The sequence below is a fragment of the Melanotaenia boesemani genome, chromosome 12 (assembly GCF_017639745.1).
Source record: "Melanotaenia boesemani isolate fMelBoe1 chromosome 12, fMelBoe1.pri, whole genome shotgun sequence".
Lineage (NCBI taxonomy): Eukaryota > Metazoa > Chordata > Actinopteri > Atheriniformes > Melanotaeniidae > Melanotaenia > Melanotaenia boesemani.
Genome location: NC_055693.1, coordinates 36166157 through 36185580, shown reverse-complemented (window position 1 = coordinate 36185580; position 19424 = coordinate 36166157). Strand labels below are relative to the sequence as shown.

The 19424-nt window shown below is 45.9% G+C and overlaps 1 protein-coding gene across 2 annotated transcripts; it reads right to left on the bottom strand.

The window, feature by feature from the left end:
• Positions 1 to 301: 301 nt before the first annotated feature.
• Positions 302 to 19399, bottom strand: wdr4 (WD repeat domain 4). 2 transcript variants are annotated; one of them, XM_042000921.1, is made up of 11 exons: positions 19176 to 19399; positions 16378 to 16446; positions 16155 to 16301; positions 15925 to 16081; positions 15739 to 15851; positions 15098 to 15158; positions 14087 to 14191; positions 13584 to 13648; positions 8116 to 8302; positions 3046 to 3115; positions 302 to 617 (listed from the first exon to the last, which is right to left on the bottom strand). In XM_042000921.1, the coding sequence occupies exons 1-11, from the start codon at positions 19397 to 19399 to the stop codon at positions 442 to 444; spliced, it is 1374 nt and encodes a 457-aa protein (XP_041856855.1). In that variant the 3' UTR covers positions 302 to 441. The 2 variants fall into 2 exon arrangements, with proteins under 2 accessions (XP_041856855.1, XP_041856856.1); XM_042000922.1 differs by having other exon boundaries at positions 302 to 618; positions 3056 to 3115.
• Positions 19400 to 19424: the final 25 nt, after the last annotated feature.

Below are 19424 nucleotides of genomic sequence, written 5' to 3'. Positions count from 1 at the left end.
ATTTTACTTTAACTTTATTACAACTGGAGCATGTGGGTTAAAACGTCGGTGGATTAAATAAAAGTTTTATTTGGGTTCCGTCCCACCCGGAGGAACCTGAAGATGAAGAACGTAAACTTCTTACAGATGGTGACAAAGAAAGGTAATCTGGCTAACATTCAAGGTGTTAGATTCAGGAGCTAATCTAACACCTTGTAATGCAACACGTGCAAATCCTTAAAGTTTCACACGTGTTTCTGAGCACGACAAACACACTTCATGGTGATAAACAGGAAGTCAAAGAGCACCAGAGACGCCATGGTGGAGACAGGAAGCAGTTTAATGTCAAAACAAATCAGAGAACGTCGTCACAAAATTAAAAACTATATAAATCCGCTGATAGCAGGTCACGCATGTCCTAATACTCCACAAAGAAAAGCATCCTCCTCCTCTCAGAATCCATTATGTCCCGCCTCCCGACGCCTCCTTCTTCAGGCGCTTGTTGGCATTTTCCTCCTGAGCCTTGGTCCTCTTCTGCTGCTCCTCCAGCCTCTGCTGCTTCTTCTGCAGGTACGTCGTCACGTTGTCGTAGCTCGTCTTGTATAGCTGCTCGAAGCGGCTGCTGGTCCTCGCAGAGGCTGTAGGACCACAAGAAAGGGAGCAGAAGCCGTCAGATACCACTGCCTGGCCAAAGCCCACCTGCACTCACCTAAGCAGATAAGTTTCACCTGCAGGGTGATCAGCTGCAACGAGTTATTTAACTCCAACTGATCAATGAGCAGCTTCTCATGTCTGAAACCACCATGAGGAAAGACACATCCGTGGTCATGGAGAAGAAGTTAGTCTGGTCCAGAAGAACCAGATCATCAAGCAGAGGAAACATCTCAGGAGAAGCAGAAACTAGAACTGGGTTCAGAACTGTCCAACCATCATTAAAACTGGAAGGATGGAGGGAACCATCGTCTTCCAGGAAGAAACCAGAAAAACATGCTGAATGATGGTGATCAGTGGTTCAACGTTTGGTGGAACCAGATGGAAGAAAAACAGCAGTAGAACTCAGGACCATGTTTAATAGTGAAAGTTAGAACTTTTCCACATGAACAATGAAGGAACTCAAGGGACTGAACAGCTGTGGAGCCAGAAGAAAACCACCAACCAGTGAGGCTAACCGGAGAAAAAGGCTTCAGGTTGCTAGGGAGCATAAAGACTAGACTCTGGAGCCATGTGGTCTGATGAGTCCAGGTCTACCATGGCCCAGAGTGATGGAGCCATAGAAGAAGGTCATGTGGTCTGATGAGTCCAGGTCTACCATGGTCCAGAGTGATGGAGCCATGGAAGAAGGTCATGTGGTCTGATGAGTCCAGGTCTACCATGGCCCAGAGTGATGGAGCCATGGAAGAAGGTCATGTGGTCTGATGAGTCCAGGTCTACCATGGCCCAGAGTGGTGGAGCATCAGGGTAAGAAGAGAGGAGGATGAAGGGAAGCAGCATCATGCCTAGTGCTGCTGTACAGGTCTGGGTTCAGGTCTAGGACCAGGTCTAGGCTCAGGTCTAGGTTCAGGTCTAGGTTCAGGTCTCTATTTAGGTCTAGGCTCAGGTCTAGGTTCAGGTCTAGGTTCAGGTCTCTATTCGGGTCTACGTTCAGGTGTAGGACCAGGTCTAGGTTCAGGTCTAGGACCAGGTCTAGGTTTGGGTCTAGGTTCAGGTCTAGGTTCAGGTCTAGGATTAGGTCTAGGTTCAGGTCTTTATTTAAGTCTACGTTCAGGTCTAGGTTTAGGTCTAGGGTCAGGTCTAGGTTCAGGTCTCTATTTAAGTCTACGTTCAGGTCTAGATTCAGGTCTAGGGTCAGGTCTAGGTTCAGGTCTAGGACCAGGTCTAGGTTCAGGTCTAGGACCAGGTCTCTGTTCAGGTCTAGGTTTAGGTCTAGGTTCAGGTCTCTATTTAAGTCTACGTTCAGGTCTAGGATCAGGTCTAGGTTCAGGTCTAGGGTCAGGTCTACGTTCAGGTCTAGGTTCAGGTCTAGGACCAGGTCTAGGTTCAGGTCTAGGACCAGGTCTCTGTTCAGGTCTAGGGTCAGGTCTAGGTTCAGGTCTACGTTCAGGTCTAGGTTCAGGTCTAGGTTCAGGTCTAGGACCAGGTCTAGGATCAGGTCTAGGATCAGGTCTAGGGTCAGGTCTAGGTTCAGGTCTACGTTCAGGTCTAGGATCAGGTCTAGGTTCAGGTCTAGGGTCAGGTCGAGGTTCAGGTCTAGGACCAGGTCTAGGATCAGGTCTAGGTTCAGGTCTAGGTTCAGGTCTAGGACCAGGTCTAGGATCAGGTCTAGGATCAGGTCTAGGGTCAGGTCTAGGTTCAGGTCTACGTTCAGGTCTAGGATCAGGTCTAGGTTCAGGTCTAGGGTCAGGTCGAGGTTCAGGTCTAGGACCAGGTCTAGGATCAGGTCTAGGTTCAGGTCTAGGACCAGGTCTAGGTTCAGGTCTAGGACCAGGTCTAGGTTCAGGTCTAGGTTCAGCTGGTACCTGAATATCCCGAATGAGCAGGTTATTCCATCCTCCCTGATGGCACGGTGCAGGATTCATGGGGCTCAGACTGTGAAAGACTGGTTCAGGGAACAGGAGACATCATGGATGGACCACAGAGTCCAGACCTGAACCCCATGGAGGGTCTCTGGGATGTACTGGAGAAGGCTTTGAGCAGTGGACGGACTCTCCATCATCAATACCAGATAATGGAGAGAAATGAATGGACCTCTGGATGAAGGAGGTCCAAGCAGAAATTAGAGGCTGGACCTTTTTGTTTGTCTTTTTTTGGACGGGCAGCATATTCACCCAACAGGATGTGAACTCTGGTGAAACTACAGCAGATATTTAAATGTTCCTTCCGGAAAGAGTCTGTATTTAATGCAAATGTGTTGGGCAACGCTGAGCAATGAGACAGTTAATGTGAATGAGGGTCAACGGAAACAGAAAGTAAATGTTACACAAATTAATCCAAATCCATGTTCTCTGTCAGAGCGGGACAACATGAGGATGACGCACCAATAGGAGAGGTGTGTTTATGGAGACTCACCCTGCAGCGTCTTCCAGTGGGTCTGGAGGACTTCCTGCACCCTGCTGAGTTCTGGGTCCTTGGTGTGGTTCTGGAGGGAGAGCACATGGGACAGATCCTCCAGATCAGCTCAGAAACCCCCAGAGACTCAGCAGCAGTAGAAATGTAGATTATCAGAATGAAATCTAGATGTGTTCATCAGTTAGAAACTAAACGGTCCATCACAGCTGCACAGACACACCTCACCTCTCTCAGACTTCAGGCCCATTTATGCTCTATGTAAAAGACGGATAAGGAGGATTTTTTTTCTTTTTTTCTGTAATTTTTCTGCATAATTTGGTGTGTTTTCAGGACCCCTGTGGACTTGTTCCTCGATGGAGGAAACAGAGCAGTACCAGCAGAAACCACTGGGGGCAGTATAGCTGATGTGTGATCCATAAAAGGCACAAAGAAGCAGCTGTGATGCGTTTAATGGCCTCTCAGACCACCTCCTAAAACTGTGCTGCCACTTTTTATGTCTCTTTCTGAGAATTACATCATCATGATCTCCTCCACCGTCTCCATGTTTGTTGGTGGAGGGCGACCAAGATGGTGGCTCACGCGTAGACGCTAATTTCAACTTTCCTCAAACTTTTATGAAAGTTTAGCATCTTCAACGGCTTTAAGAGAATGCTATAATGTCAAACAACTTGCTTTCATAACGTAAGTTTAACTCCTGTTGTTTCACCGAGAAAACCTCCCTGTGCAAAGAAAGGAAAGATGGAGAAAGAGATGGCAGATAACATCGTGGCATGCTAAAGTTAGCTATCGAGGAGCAACTGGTACAATCGGTGCGTCGATCTATGAACTCAAAGCATTCATTAACTTATTGGTGGTGCAGGTTCAAAACATTAAATTAGTGCTGAAAGTCACTGGTGAGAGTAAGGCAGAAGAGAAGATCTTGGATTTGAAGAACAAAGTTTAGAAGCTTTCAAGATACAAACATAGATGGAATCTGCGGCTGCGAGAAGATGTGAGAGCAAGGATAATAGAAACATGTCAAAATGTGGCTCCTCAGCACAAAGACAAGTTTCTGGATGCGATCGACTGTCCACAGGCTTGGCAGGAAAGCTGTAAGCACCCTCGCTATGTTATTCTGCAGTTTTCATTGAGGCATTTCATTCCGTTTTCATTCATTGTTCAAGATCAGGAGCTGCGCAAACAACTGTGGCCACAGATCCCGAAGGCGCGTGAGGAGAAGAATATGGCCTTTGTTGACTACACAGAGATTCACTGAAAGGCACAGCTGGTGTCTCCGAGCCTACCGTGTTGGCTGGTTGCAGGTTGGTGCAATCTGCCGTACGACAGCTGCAAGATGGTGAGGACGAATGTTCATTCAGACTGGATTGGTTGGTTGAGTGTTCTGGAGTTACACAGCCTGTTATGATGCTAATATGTTTTACTTATGAGGAAAGTTGGTTTAGTTAATAACTGCTAGGTTGTTCAGGCTGTTTGATCCTATGATGTCAGTTCTAAGATTTCTGTCTGTTAATGTTTGGGGCTTAAGAGACATTAGGAAGCAAAAAGCTCTCTTTATGCAAAAACTTTGATGCAGACTTCTGCTTTATCCAAGAAAGTCATTCAGTGGGTCCTGAACATAACTTCTGGAAATCCCAATGGGGAGAAGATCTTCGGATGTCACACGGAAACCAATGTTCAGGAGGAACAATGACTCTTAGATGCAAATTTGGAGGGAAGAATATTTCAGTTCTTACTAAAAAATGGACATTTTATATTTGTGACTGTTTATCTGTCGAACCAATTGTATTTAGTGGGGAACGTTTATGGATATAACAAAGACAAAGAAAAGAAGGAGTTGTTACTGCTCCTAAGTTCTCATATTGGGTCTGCAGTTAAACGATTTGGAAATATTAGGTGGTGATTTTAATGTTACTGTGAATGATGAGGCTGATAGGTTTCCTAGTAAAAAGAGGGAAAATAGTTTTCTAGTTGACTTTATGACTGAAAATGAGTTGGCAGATTCATGGCGATTAATGAACCTCCACTGTGAGGGCACCTCCACTGTCAGGACACCTCCACTGTGAGGACAGCTCCACTGTGAGGACAGCTCCACTGTGAGGACACCTCCACTGTGAGGGCACCTCCACTGTGAGGACACCTCCCCTGTGAGGGCACCTCCACTGTGAGGACACCTCCACTGTGAGGGCACCTCCACTGTGAGGGCACCTCCACTGTGAGGACACCTCCACTGTGAGGACACCTCCACTGTGAGGGCACCTCCACTGTGAGGACACCTCCACTGTGAGGGCACCTCCATTGTGAGGGCACCTCCACTGTGAGAACACCTCCACTGTCAGGACATCTCCACTGTCAGGACACCTCCACTGTCAGGACACCTCCACTGTGAGGACACCTCCACTGTGAGGACACCTCCACTGTCAGGATGGGAAATGCAGACTTTTTTTTCACCTGCCTTTTATTTCGGGGGAGACCAGCGAGCCAGGATGTGCCCTAAGTAGCGGTGAGTTGCTCATTTTGCTTATCCACAGAAAGTAAACACGTGGTTTCATGTGTTCTTTGTCAGTATAGGTGCTGTAAAATAGCAACGTTATAGAAGTCATTAATACGGTGAAGCAGATTAGGAAATTCTACATGTCGGTGTGGGTTGTCGTTTTGATGCCAAGTTAGCTGACATCAAAGTAAACTTTTATCAATGGCGGTTAGCATCAACACTTTAAGTTATCAGGGGTTATTAACTTTTTAGTGCATAACGTAAAGTAACTGTTCACATTTTTTTGTGACATTATAAAACATTTTTGTAAACTCTCCTTGCATCAGCTGTGCATCGTCACACAGTTGAAACACACAAAATGTGGCAGGACTACATGGCACTTTTTTTTCTCCTAATTTTTCCACCACTGATATACTGTTATACTACAGTATATAAACAAAACAAATAGTAACTGGAATTACTGAGAAACAGCATGCTTCTGCACCATCAGTATGTTTATTTTTGATACTTCAGTATATGTATATAGTATATAATAGTATATAGTATAGTATATAATAATGTATGTATATATTAATAGTTGAATACTTTAATACTCTAAAATAATAATTACTTAACTGACTTTCTGATATCTAGGGTTTTCCATGACAACCGTACAGGATCGACTGTGGCATCTTCATGTTGACATTATTTGTTATTTATTAATTATTTGTGTAATTCTGGGTGCATTAAAGAAAATAAACATGTTTTATTCTTAGTATGCCCTTTACACCACACTGGATGCTCCCTATAACTTTTCTATCCTAAGCTGAGTTATGCAATCAAAGTAAACTCAAAATAACAAAATATTTATGATGAGCTAGTGTGTGTTTTTTTTCTCCATTTTTCAGATGGACATGCCACTTCAGTGACGGTGATCGTGTATCATCCTCATTTTTTGAGCCATGGGAAGCTGAACGGATGCATCAGAAACTCCTGCCAGGCGCCACCGTGTTTAGAAAAGGAAGGTGGATGAGATGAATTTTGTTATCTGTGGGTTTTTCTTTTGTTTCAGGTCAGAAACCAGGTTTCCATTTCCCTGTTTTTTTTGTTTTTTTTTGTTTTGTTTTTACCAATATTTTTCCGACTGTACTGTAATTGTGGGGTTGCGTTAAAGAACAGGTTGAGGTCAGACCTGCTGTCTGCAGTTTAAAATAAAACCTCTAGATAACGCTTGATTGGACTGGAAAATTTGCTGAGCTCTAATGTGTCTCTGTGGACATATTAGAGGAGGGCACTGATGGGATCTGTTCTTTTTCTACTTTTGGAGCTTGTGTTTTGAATCTGGTCATTTTGTTTCTGTATTTTCGGGAAGCAGCCGGCTGAGGGCTCAGTCAGACCTGCCAGCATGGACACACCAGTGGACGAGGTGAGCTCGGTCAGACACACTGCTGGAGCAGCTGTGGTACAGACGTCTTTTTCGTAGGACTCGGCTGAAGATTGTGTTCTTCAGGATTGCATAAATGCAGCAGAGAACAACAACTGTTCTCTTCTAAAGTGGACGTGCTGATGTTGGGGGATGGGGGAGGAGCACCAGGCTGAGGCTGCTCTGCAGAATGGGAGGTCGTCGAAAGAGGATGAAGTCAATGAGCATGAAAAGGAATCGATCCTTCAAGTTCATATTTTACAGCTCTGAGGACATGTGGAAGTTCTGTTAGGAAATTTTGGACAAAAGAAATAGTTTGGCTAGTTGTGAACGTCACACAGATGAGTGAGTTTGTTAACGGGCTACAGAACATTTGATCATGTTGTAACTCGGTGTGTTTTTCTTTCTCATCGATAACTTCATTTTACTTAGATTATACTGTAGAAATCAAGTGTTTGTGTTGTATCTAGTAGTACTTTGGTGTTACAGTAGCACAAGAACATGATTAGCATATACATAGAACCAAAAATAAAATTTATGGGGAAGTATAAAAATACAGATTATTATAACTAAAAAACTAATAAAACTATAGAAAAAGAGCAATAAATTCAGAGTAAACTGATGAAAAGCCAGTGAAGTACTGTATATACTGTATACAATAAAATGTAAAAGCCTATGACACGAGATGTTGGCTTATGAATATGAGTAATAACTTTAAAGACACTAAAGCCAGTCCTTCCTTACCACCACAGATAAGCGTGCAGCTTGACTCCATCACGCTTGTGCGTGAAAAGAAGATTTTCTTCTTTCAGGTATTTGAAATTTTTTTTTGTTTTGATTGTTTTGTTGTTGAAATGTCTTGTTAAAAATTAAATACATATTTTAAATAAAAATAAATAAATAAAAAAAGGATCTGGCCAATCAGAAGGAAGTACCTCCATGTAACCGACTGCGTAGCAGCGATACACATCAGGTCGGGAGGAGGTGTGTGTCGGGTCTACGCGGCGCCTACAGCCGTGAAGCAGACGCTGTGCAAGTATAAATCCACCTTTACTCACATAATAACCAGCCGTTAATCCACAGGGATGATGTAAAGATATATAAAGATCCATAGACAGCATGTAAGTGTGTTTATCTTTCACACACACAACGGATGTGTGTGTGTGTTCAGCCTCACCTCCCAGGAATCCTGCGTAAGTCTGTGGATCTGGATCAGAGCGTCACTGTGGTCCAGCAGCACCCAGAGTCGTCCGTCTGGGTCAAAGGTCATGTCCAGAGGACAGTGGGACAGGGGCTGCCTGCTGCGAGGGACGAGCTTCTTTTCACTGCCTTCATCCAGGATGAAGAACTGAACCATTCGAACCCTGAGGGCCAAAAGGAGACACTGATCAGCTGATCTAAGAAAAGGCCACATGGTCCTCTGACCTCCTCCAGTCCTCCACCCTGTGACCTCCAGTCAGTAAAATTAGCTGCAAGCAGGACAGAGGTCAGAGTTAAAAACAGCTTGGTGTTGAAGTCCAGATCTAGAAACCTGATCTGGGAGTCACACAGAGGTGATCTAAGGCTAATGCTCAGCTGTAGATCCAGTCTCTGGAAGCATCAGGAGGCGTCGACTCGGCTGTCCTGCTGCTAACAGAGGGTGTCCTGCTGCTTCCACCAATAATGAAACAATTTACACATAACTGGCTCCACCTCATTACTGAAGACAGAACCAAAACCAGGAGATCAGACAGCTGAAGAGATTTCATCTGCTCATACCTGCACATACTAAAATAACAGCTATCCAGAAGAAATGACTCCTGACTGAAAGAGAAAGAAAAGTGGCCGTGCCGTGTAAAAAATAAATACAAATCTGAGTTCAATGATTTCCATATCTCATCAGGTCACATTTTATCCCCAGTTATAGATCAGCAACATGTCAGAGATGAAACGGAGACGTTTCACCACGTGATGAAAATATGAGCTGATCGTGAATCTGATGGAAAAAGTTGGAACAGGAGCAACAAAAGGCTGGAAAAGTACCTGGTACAAACCAGAAACACCTGGAGGAACATGAATTGGTATAAAAGGAGCATTTCAGAGAGGCAGAGTCTCTCACATGGAAAGACGGACAGAGCTTCACCAATCTGAGACAAACTGGATCTAAAACTGGAACAATTTCAGAAAAATGTTCCTCAGACTTTGAAGATCCTCCATCTACAGTGTAGAATATCATCAGAAGATTCAGAGAATCAGGAGGAATCTCTGTGTGCATGGGACAAGGCTGGATGCTGGTGATCTTCTGCAGTAAAAGCAGACATGATTCTCTACTGGAAACCACTGCATGGACTCAGGAAGACTTCCAGAAACCACTGTCTGTGAACACAGTTCACCCTGAAACCCACAAATGCAGGTTAAAGCTCCATCATGCAGAGAAGAAGCCAGATGTGAACAGGATCCAGAACCAGCTTCTTCCGTCTTCTCTGGACCAAAGCTCATTTAAAATGCTCTGAGGCAAAGTGGAAACCTGGATGAAGATGTGAACTAGTTTGTGGAAAGCATGGACGGCGTGTCCTGCAGACTAAAGAGGAGAGGGAGCATCCAGCTTGTTATCAGTGGACAGGTGAAAAGCTGCATCTCTGATGGGATGGGGCTCCATTAGTGTCTATGGCGTGGGCAGCTTCCACATCTGTGAAGCTCCATCAATGCTGAAGAGTACATGGAGGTTTTAGAGCAACATCTGCTCCCATCCAGACAACGTCTCTTTCAGGGAAGGCCTTGCAGATTTCAGCAAGACGATGCTGAACCACATCCTGCATCCATCACAGCAGCTTCACAGGAGAAGAGTCCGGCTGCTGAACTGGCCTGCCTGCTGTCCAGACCTTTCACCAGTACACAACTTCTGGAGCTTCATGGAAGCAGAAATCCAGCAACCAAGGTCCAGGACTGTAGAGCAGCTAGAATCCTGCATCAGACCAGAATGGGACAACATTCCTCTCCTAAAACTCCAGCAACTGGTCTCCTCACTTCCCAGACGTTTCCAGACATGTTAGAAGAAGAGATGCTACACCATGCTGAACACCAACCTGGAACTACTTTTTACACCATGCTGAACATCACCCTGGAACTACTTTTTACACCATGCTGAACACCACCCTGTAACTACTTTTTACACCATGCTGAACACCACCCTGGAACTACTTTTTACACCGTGCCGAACATCACCCTGGAACTACTTTTTATACAGTGCCAAACACCACCCTGGAACTACTTTTTACACTGTGCCGAACATCACCCTGGAACTACTTTTTACACAGTGCGGAACATCACCCTGGAACTACTTTTTACACCGTGCCGAACATCACCCTGGAACTACTTTTTACACCGTGCCGAACATCACCCTGGAACTACTTTTTACACCGTGCCAAACATCACCCTGGAACTACTTTTTACACCGTGCCGAACATCACCCTGGAACTACTTTTTACACCGTGCCGAACATCACCCTGGAACTACTTTTTACACCATGATGAACATCACCCTGGAACTACTTTTTACACCGTGCTGAACATCACCCTGGAACTACTTTTTACACCATGATGAACATCACCCTGGAACTACTTTTTACACCGTGCTGAACATCACCCTGGAACTACTTTTTACACCATGATGAACATCACCCTGGAACTACTTTTTACACCGTGCCGAACATCACCCTGGAACTACTTTTTATACAGTGCCAAACACCACCCTGGAACTACTTTTTACACTGTGCCGAACATCACCCTGGAACTACTTTTTACACCGTGCCGAACATCACCCTGGAACTACTTTTTACACCGTTCTGAACATCACCCTGGAACTACTTTTTACACCATGATGAACATCACCCTGGAACTACTTTTTACACCGTGCTGAACATCACCCTGGAACTACTTTTTATACAGTGCCGAACATCACCCTGGAACTACTTTTTATACAGTGCCAAACACCACCCTGGAACTACTTTTTACACCGTGCCGAACATCACCCTGGAACTACTTTTTACACCGTGCTGAACATCACCCTGGAACTACTTTTTACACCGTGCCGAACATCACCCTGGAACTACTTTTTACACTGTGCCGAACATCACCCTGGAACTACTTTTTACACCATGCTGAACATCACCCTGGAACTTCTTTTTACACCATGCTGAACATCACCCTGGAACTTCTTTTTACACCATGCTGAACATCACCCTGGAACTTCTTTTTACACCGTGCTGAACATCACCCTGGAACTACTTTTTACACCGTTCTGAACATCACCCTGGAACTACTTTTTACACCATGCTGAACATCACCCTGGAACTTCTTTTTACACCGTGCTGAACATCACCCTGGAACTACTTTTTACACCATGCTGAACATCACCCTGGAACTTCTTTTTACACCGTGCCGAACATCACCCTGAAACTACTTTTTACACTGTGCCGAACATCACCCTGGAACTACTTTTTACACCATGATGAACATCACCCTGGAACTACTTTTTATACAGTGCCAAACACCACCCTGGAACTACTTTTTACACTGTGCCGAACATCACCCTGGAACTACTTTTTACACAGTGCGGAACATCACCCTGGAACTACTTTTTACACCGTGCCGAACATCACCCTGGAACTACTTTTTACACCGTGCCGAACATCACCCTGGAACTACTTTTTACACCGTGCCGAACATCACCCTGGAACTACTTTTTACACCGTGCCGAACATCACCCTGGAACTACTTTTTACACCGTTCTGAACATCACCCTGGAACTACTTTTTACACCATGATGAACATCACCCTGGAACTACTTTTTACACCGTGCCGAACATCACCCTGGAACTACTTTTTACACCGTGCCGAACATCACCCTGGAACTACTTTTTACACTGTGCCGAACATCACCCTGGAACTACTTTTTACACCATGATGAACATCACCCTGGAACTACTTTTTATACAGTGCCAAACACCACCCTGGAACTACTTTTTACACTGTGCCGAACATCACCCTGGAACTACTTTTTACACAGTGCGGAACATCACCCTGGAACTACTTTTTACACCGTGCTGAACATCACCCTGGAACTACTTTTTACACCGTGCCGAACATCACCCTGGAACTACTTTTTACACCGTGCCGAACATCACCCTGGAACTACTTTTTACACCGTGCCGAACATCACCCTGGAACTACTTTTTACACCGTGCCGAACATCACCCTGGAACTACTTTTTACACCATGATGAACATCACCCTGGAACTACTTTTTACACCGTGCTGAACATCACCCTGGAACTACTTTTTACACCATGATGAACATCACCCTGGAACTACTTTTTACACCGTGCTGAACATCACCCTGGAACTACTTTTTACACCATGATGAACATAGAATAGAATAGAATATAGAATAGAATAGAATGCCTTTTATTGTCATTATACACATGTACAACGAGATTAAGCCATCCCCAGTGTCAGTGCAGAGAGAGCAGTATAGAAATAAATAATAAATAAAAGATCTAAGGTATAAAATATTTACAGAAATAAAACAGATGTGCACACTCTAGTTATTTGCAGATATAAGTATGATGTCTATGTCTGAAAAAATAAAATATATTGCACGTTCAAAGTATTATTGCACGGATCATGATACGGATCACCCTGGAACTACTTTTTACACCGTGCCGAACATCACCCTGGAACTACTTTTTATACAGTGCCAAACACCACCCTGGAACTACTTTTTACACTGTGCCGAACATCACCCTGGAACTACTTTTTACACCGTGCCGAACATCACCCTGGAACTACTTTTTACACCGTTCTGAACATCACCCTGGAACTACTTTTTACACCATGATGAACATCACCCTGGAACTACTTTTTACACCGTGCTGAACATCACCCTGGAACTACTTTTTATACAGTGCCGAACATCACCCTGGAACTACTTTTTATACAGTGCCAAACACCACCCTGGAACTACTTTTTACACCGTCCCGAACATCACCCTGGAACTACTTTTTACACCGTGCTGAACATCACCCTGGAACTACTTTTTACACCGTGCCGAACATCACCCTGGAACTACTTTTTACACTGTGCCGAACATCACCCTGGAACTACTTTTTACACTGTGCCGAACATCACCCTGGAACTTCTTTTTACACCATGCTGAACATCACCCTGGAACTTCTTTTTACACCGTGCTGAACATCACCCTGGAACTACTTTTTACACCGTTCTGAACATCACCCTGGAACTACTTTTTACACCATGCTGAACATCACCCTGGAACTTCTTTTTACACCGTGCTGAACATCACCCTGGAACTACTTTTTACACCATGCTGAACATCACCCTGGAACTTCTTTTTACACCGTGCTGAACACCACCCTGGAACTACTTTTTACACCGTGCTGAACACCACCCTGGAACTACTTTTTACACCGTGCTGAACATCACCCTGGAACTACTTTTTACACCTTGCTGAATGTTCACACTGCAGCATCCAGGTTCTCACATGAATCAGCTGCTTCGCTTTTCAGGATGAAGAATGACGTGAACGTGAGGAAGACGAGTGTGACGGCTGGAACTGGGGTTTGCAGAGCAGCAGTGAAGATGCTCACCTTTCACACTGCACAGCCACATGAAGACCATCAGGAGAGACGCTCACACGGCACACCGCTGGATTCTGGGAAGTAAAAAAAGACTCGTTACGCTCTGTTGTTGAGGCATAATGAACTGGATTAATGTGGATTATGATGAATTGAACTGAATTGGAATATACCGTATGTGGGTTGAACTTTAGACGACTTTGTCGTGAACTGGTGCTTCACAAATAAAGTTAAATTGAAGGACTGGCATTGTGAGGTGACACATAACAAGGTGGACTAAAGCTACAGCTATTTTAAAGGTCTGGATGCCCTGAGTCGGCCCAACGTCCCCTCCTGAACTTTAAACCAGCTCATCACCAGGAGGTGATCAGCTGGACTTTTTATCCAGGTGTACCAGACTGATGACGCCTTCAACCGGCCGTGGTTACCATGGTAACATCCTTATGTTCAAACACACAGACTTCAGGGACACTAAGGGTTCGTCCAGTCATGTGTTTGGGATCCTGGTGCTGTACCTGATCTTTGTCAGTCTCACAACCAGGAGTCTCTGCAAGCTGCCTGAGGTCCCAGCTCTGCAGCCTGCGACCGGACTCATACTCCCACAGCTTCACCGTCCCATCCTGGCGTACAAACACAATCAGGTTTTACTGCCAACGTCATGTCACCACATCAGTAAATCCATTTCTACCCATCAGACCTGCAACACCGTCAGAAAACCGTGAGACGCAACAAATAAAGTTATAAACAGGTGATGTCAGCAAGTCTGTTCAGTCAATAATCTGGTCCCAAATCCAGATCCATGAGAGATCGAAGATGGTCAGAACATTGCTAGTTTCTGACTGTACAGGGTCGGATCAGGAGATGGATCAGGGTTCTGATGGGATGGAGGTAGATCAGGGTTCTGATGGGATGGATGGGATGGAGGTGGATCAGGGTTCTGATGGGATGGATGGGATGGAGGTGGATCAGGGTTCTGATGGGATGGAGGTGGATCAGGGTTCTGATGGGATGGAGGTGGATCAGGGTTCTGATGGGATGGAGGTGGATCAGGGTTCTGATGGGATGGATGGGATGGAGGTGGATCAGGGTTCTGATGGGATGGATGGGATGGAGGTGGATCAGGGTTCTGATGGGATGGAGGTGGATCAGGGTTCTGATGGGATGGAGGTAGATCAGGGTTCTGATGGGATGGAGGTGGATCAGGGTTCTGATGGGATGGAGGTGGATCAGTTAGATGAGCTGATCCCTGGTGACATACAGATGTGTTTATAGGAGGAATGAGACGAAACAGGACCTGGAACTCTTCCTTACTTTGTATCCTCAATGTTAAACATGTTGGGAATGTTGGGAATGTTCCAGAGAGTTGTAGGTCTGAGATGTAGAGATGTGTCTCCTCCATCCCTCTATACATGCATCTTTATAACAGGCTCTATCATGTGTAAGAACATGATGCTCACTTATGGATGAGACCTGACACATGAATGATCCCCAGCAGCCGGATTATCCGGTGTTCCTGTAACACATACCCCAGATCCAGACAGCAGCCAATGAGGATGTCCTGATGGGATCTGCAGCGCGCTGACGAATCTGACAGAAAGAAGGACACGTTGCAGTTACCACCTTCATCCCCTCCTACAGGGTCCGATTCAGGTTTAATTCCAGCCCAGTAAGACCAGCAGATCCACTGTGGCTCTGTTCTCAAACTAAGGTCTGAAACATCCGGTCCAGGATGGATCAGCTGCTGAAGATGAAACACAGATTCATCTCTTTGCACACGTCGACATGTTTGACATGCATAACATCACCGTTACATGCTAACTACAGGTTAGCATGTTAGCATGAACCGGCCACGGCGGGTGCGTCTCTTCATGGGGTCTAACTGGAAAATTGAGCCACACTGGTTCCATGTCTCACATCATGTGAAATATTAAAATAAATAAATACCCCCCCGTCTCTGTAAACCAGGGCTGTGTTAATAAAGTTGTGTAGAGGTGAACCAGCAGCTTTCTGTGAAATCTACACATCAATTCTTCTTTTCTAAACCACCTACACAAACCAGAACTGGTTCTGAAAGTTTGATCCATTATTCATGTTCCACTACCCCCCCAGCACACACACACACACACACACACACACACACACACACTGCAGGTGGGATAAAACTCACTGCTCATGTCCCAGGCAGAAGGACTGGATGTTGTACGGAGATCTGCGGTGGCTCACTCTGATCTTCTCATCGCGGTCAGCTGTGATGACGTACCTGTCGCCAGGTGACACGGCCTGAAACACAGTGGATGCAGGATGAGGTAAGCGCCTCCTCCGGGTGGCTGGCTGGCTGCTGCTGGACTCTTACCACAGCCAGCAGCATGGACAGGTGACCCATCTTCAGCTCCGCCTCCCTCTCTGGGTCTTCTACTGAGAAGGAGTACACATCTCCAGATTTATCAGCCACCAGCAGCTCATCCTCAGCCTGGCTGAATGCTAGTGACGTGCACCTCCTCACCACGCACCTGTAACACACACACCTCCGTTACCTGGTTGCCATGGAGCTGCAGTGACTGCAGGACTGAGGAGAAGTTGGACCTGATGCTGATGCAGCGCCATGACGGCTCACACGCCAACAGAACCAGCCGTTTACTGTCATCTGTTAGTGCCACCAGTCTTCCAGAAGACGACACGGTGAAGGTGAGGACTCGGTCACTTCCTGTTTCCTCTGCGGGACCGCCATCTCTGACGACACAAACAACCCAGCTGTAAAATGACGATGCCCGGCGAAGAGCTGCGGTAAACATGACGCTGTCTGTACCTGCTGCTGTCAGCCTGGCTGAGGTTTGGCTTCTTCTCAGCGCGGCTGCAGTCGAACACAAACGGATCTCTGAAAGGAGGAGCGGACATTTAAACCCGGTTCTGGTTAAAAATGCATCACGAGGCACCATGTTTGGCGAGGAGACTCAGCTTAAGCCTTCAGCCAGCTTCATATCAGCAGATCAAAGTCAGAGCACATCCACGGGTCGCTGCTTGTGTTGCAGACCAGGCGTGTGCCTCGACTTGTAGAAAAACGGGGTAAATGATTCTGTCCTTCACTGACATTAAATGTCATTGTGCCATCTGCAGTGAAGTAGAAGTGTACAACTTTGGTTGGATTTACCGTCCACACCATGTGTTAACCTCTTCATCATGAGGTCTTCCTCCTGTCGGACATGACAACCCCAAAATAAATTCAGTACATCTCCACAACTACCAGGGCTGAACGTAGAACTCTCATTTATAAACTGTACGCAGCAAAGCGAACTACAGGCGGCGTCTGTGGTGCAAAAAGGAAATGCTGATTTATAAAAGCGTGCACACACACGTCCTCCACCTGTTTCCGTTTATAAACCAGAATCAACTCTAAAGCGGCACAGATGAGGGACGCCTTGCCCCGCCCGCATGGTGGCTATAAATGTTCAGGTGGACGCCTGTAATACATATTCATCACATCATTTCCATCACGGCTCGAGAGGGAAGAAGAGGGAAGAAGTGGAATATTTCAAGGTGTGAGACAGATCCTGATGGACCACGTTTACAAACGTAAAAATGTGTAACTGGTGGACACGACGTGGACGTTACTGGTGTCAGAAAGACAGAATAGTGGCAGCAGGTGGAGACGCTATCATCACAGCGTCAGAAGGAAGAAACACCAGAGGAACGTACGGATGGATATCTCAGTCGGTAGAGCAGGGCTGCCCAAGTCCAGTCCTCGAGATCCACCATCCTGCAACTTTTAGATGCAACCCTTCACCTGAATGACCGGCTGGTTAGCAGGCCTCTGCAGAGCTGAATGACATGCAGATGACGTCTGATTCAGGTGTGCTGGAGAAGGGTTGCATCTAAAAGATCTCGAGGACCGAACTTGGCCACCCCGCGGTAGCACATCCGTCTGTCATGCAGGAGGCCGAAGTTCGATTCCCAGAGTGGTGAAAAGCGTCTGCCAAACGACAGTAATGACGTAATTTAGTCATTTGTTTTAATTTATAAAATAAATATGTACAGATACATCTGAGACTGGTAGCAGTTTATTTAGTGTTAAATAATATTTCTTTCTAGTTCCTGGGTGCTCCAGCTGGGCGGGCGGTGCTCCAGCTAGGTGGGTGGTGCTCCAGCAGGGTGGGCGGGGCTGCAGCTGGGTGGGCGGGGCTGCAGCTGTGGGTGGAGAGGATGAGGCCAGAGACTGTCCTCGGAGGAAGTCCTCCAGGTGCAGAGAGAACCATCACCGCTATTAACCAGGTGGACAAGGAGTTGTGGGAAATGGAGACGGTCTGGATGGAAATTGGGACAACAATAAAAAGCATTATGTAAGAATAAATAAAGGAAATCCGCCTCTTGTGTGTTTCATAAGCGTAGCATCACTTCTAGACCTCCGGTCTGTCCACTCTGCTGGATCTCAGAATAAATGACCGAAGCTTCTTTTCACGTCTTCGTTTACTGACTGCTTCATGTTGGCGGCAGACTCTGCACCTCATCGTCTCTCTGGTTTTATTCTGGACCGTTGGTGTCGCCGTTCCCAGATTCTGTGCGTACGCCTGGGTCAGAGTGGAGGTAGGAACATTTTCTGGCCATGTTTGGTTTTTATAAATCCCAAACGTGGACTATGATTGGTGTACGCTGGTTTTTGTTCCTACAGCAGCTTTAGAAATGCGGCCCCTGGTCTCTACAGGAAGCTGAGACGTGTGAGATTACTACAGACGTGTCAGGAACCAGATACGTGTTACTGTGTCAGAGTAAATTCACCTGGAACACAGTAGAAATGTAAATGTTACCTCCTAAAAGAAAACCACATTGATTTCAGTGTAAACCGGAGAATTTCAGCCCAGTTCATCTAAGAATGAGTCAGATCAGGGTCCTGAACGAACCAAGATCTTATCGAGGTAACTTCAGGGTCAGCTCTGGATTTTTAACATCACAAAGCTGATTCACTTCTTCACTCCTTTGGGATCAGTTCTGAGATGAAGTCAGATGAAAGAGCCAAATCTAATAGAAAAAAAGGACCTGTGGAGGATGAGCGTCTCTGTCGACTCAGTTATTTTTTACTTTATCTTTCTGAGAGATGTGTCATTTGTCCTCCTTATGCAGGTACACTGTTAGATCTCCTAGTGCCTTAATGGCAGCGATACTGATCATATCTATATATCATATCTGATCTGCGCAGCTGTGATTGGTCACCTGCAGTTGGCACCGCCTCCTTTGGCCATCTGCACGTCCAGTCAGAACATCTGGTTGATGGCAGAGTTATCTTTAACTAACCACTGATAGGGTAAGTTAAAGCAGATAACCAGAAGAAAACATGAACACGTGTAACCGGCTTTTTCTTCAGGCCTGCTCCGGAGCTGGTTCGGTTTCCAGCAGCCGTTACCATGGTAACACTACCCGGTAAAAAGTAAACCCGTTTCATCACACCGGAAATTCCGAGCTGAACTACGTCCATTAAACTCATCCTCCTTCAGTCTTGTCGCTTTTTCTGGACGTTACTATGACAACCATCCGCCTGTCTGCAGTGGGACCTGTTTGGATTCAGAGTACGCGCGTGCCTGCGTTAATACACATTAAAACCAAGTAAAGTCCAACCTGCTCTGTTTGGTGTGTACGGCCACGAGCTTCGTGTCGCAGGTGAAGAGGAACCAGTGTCCACAGAACCCCACAGCAGTCATGGCTGGAAGACGGGAGCCCACGCGGAGAGAGATATTTGTGTCGCGTTTAAACCACGTCAGAGGATGGTCCGGCCAGGCCACGCCCCCTGGGAAAGTACAGAATGTACGGCGCAGCTGAGAGGGCGTCCCTGCAGGTGTCATGCTAGCACGCTGAAGCTCAGCTGGG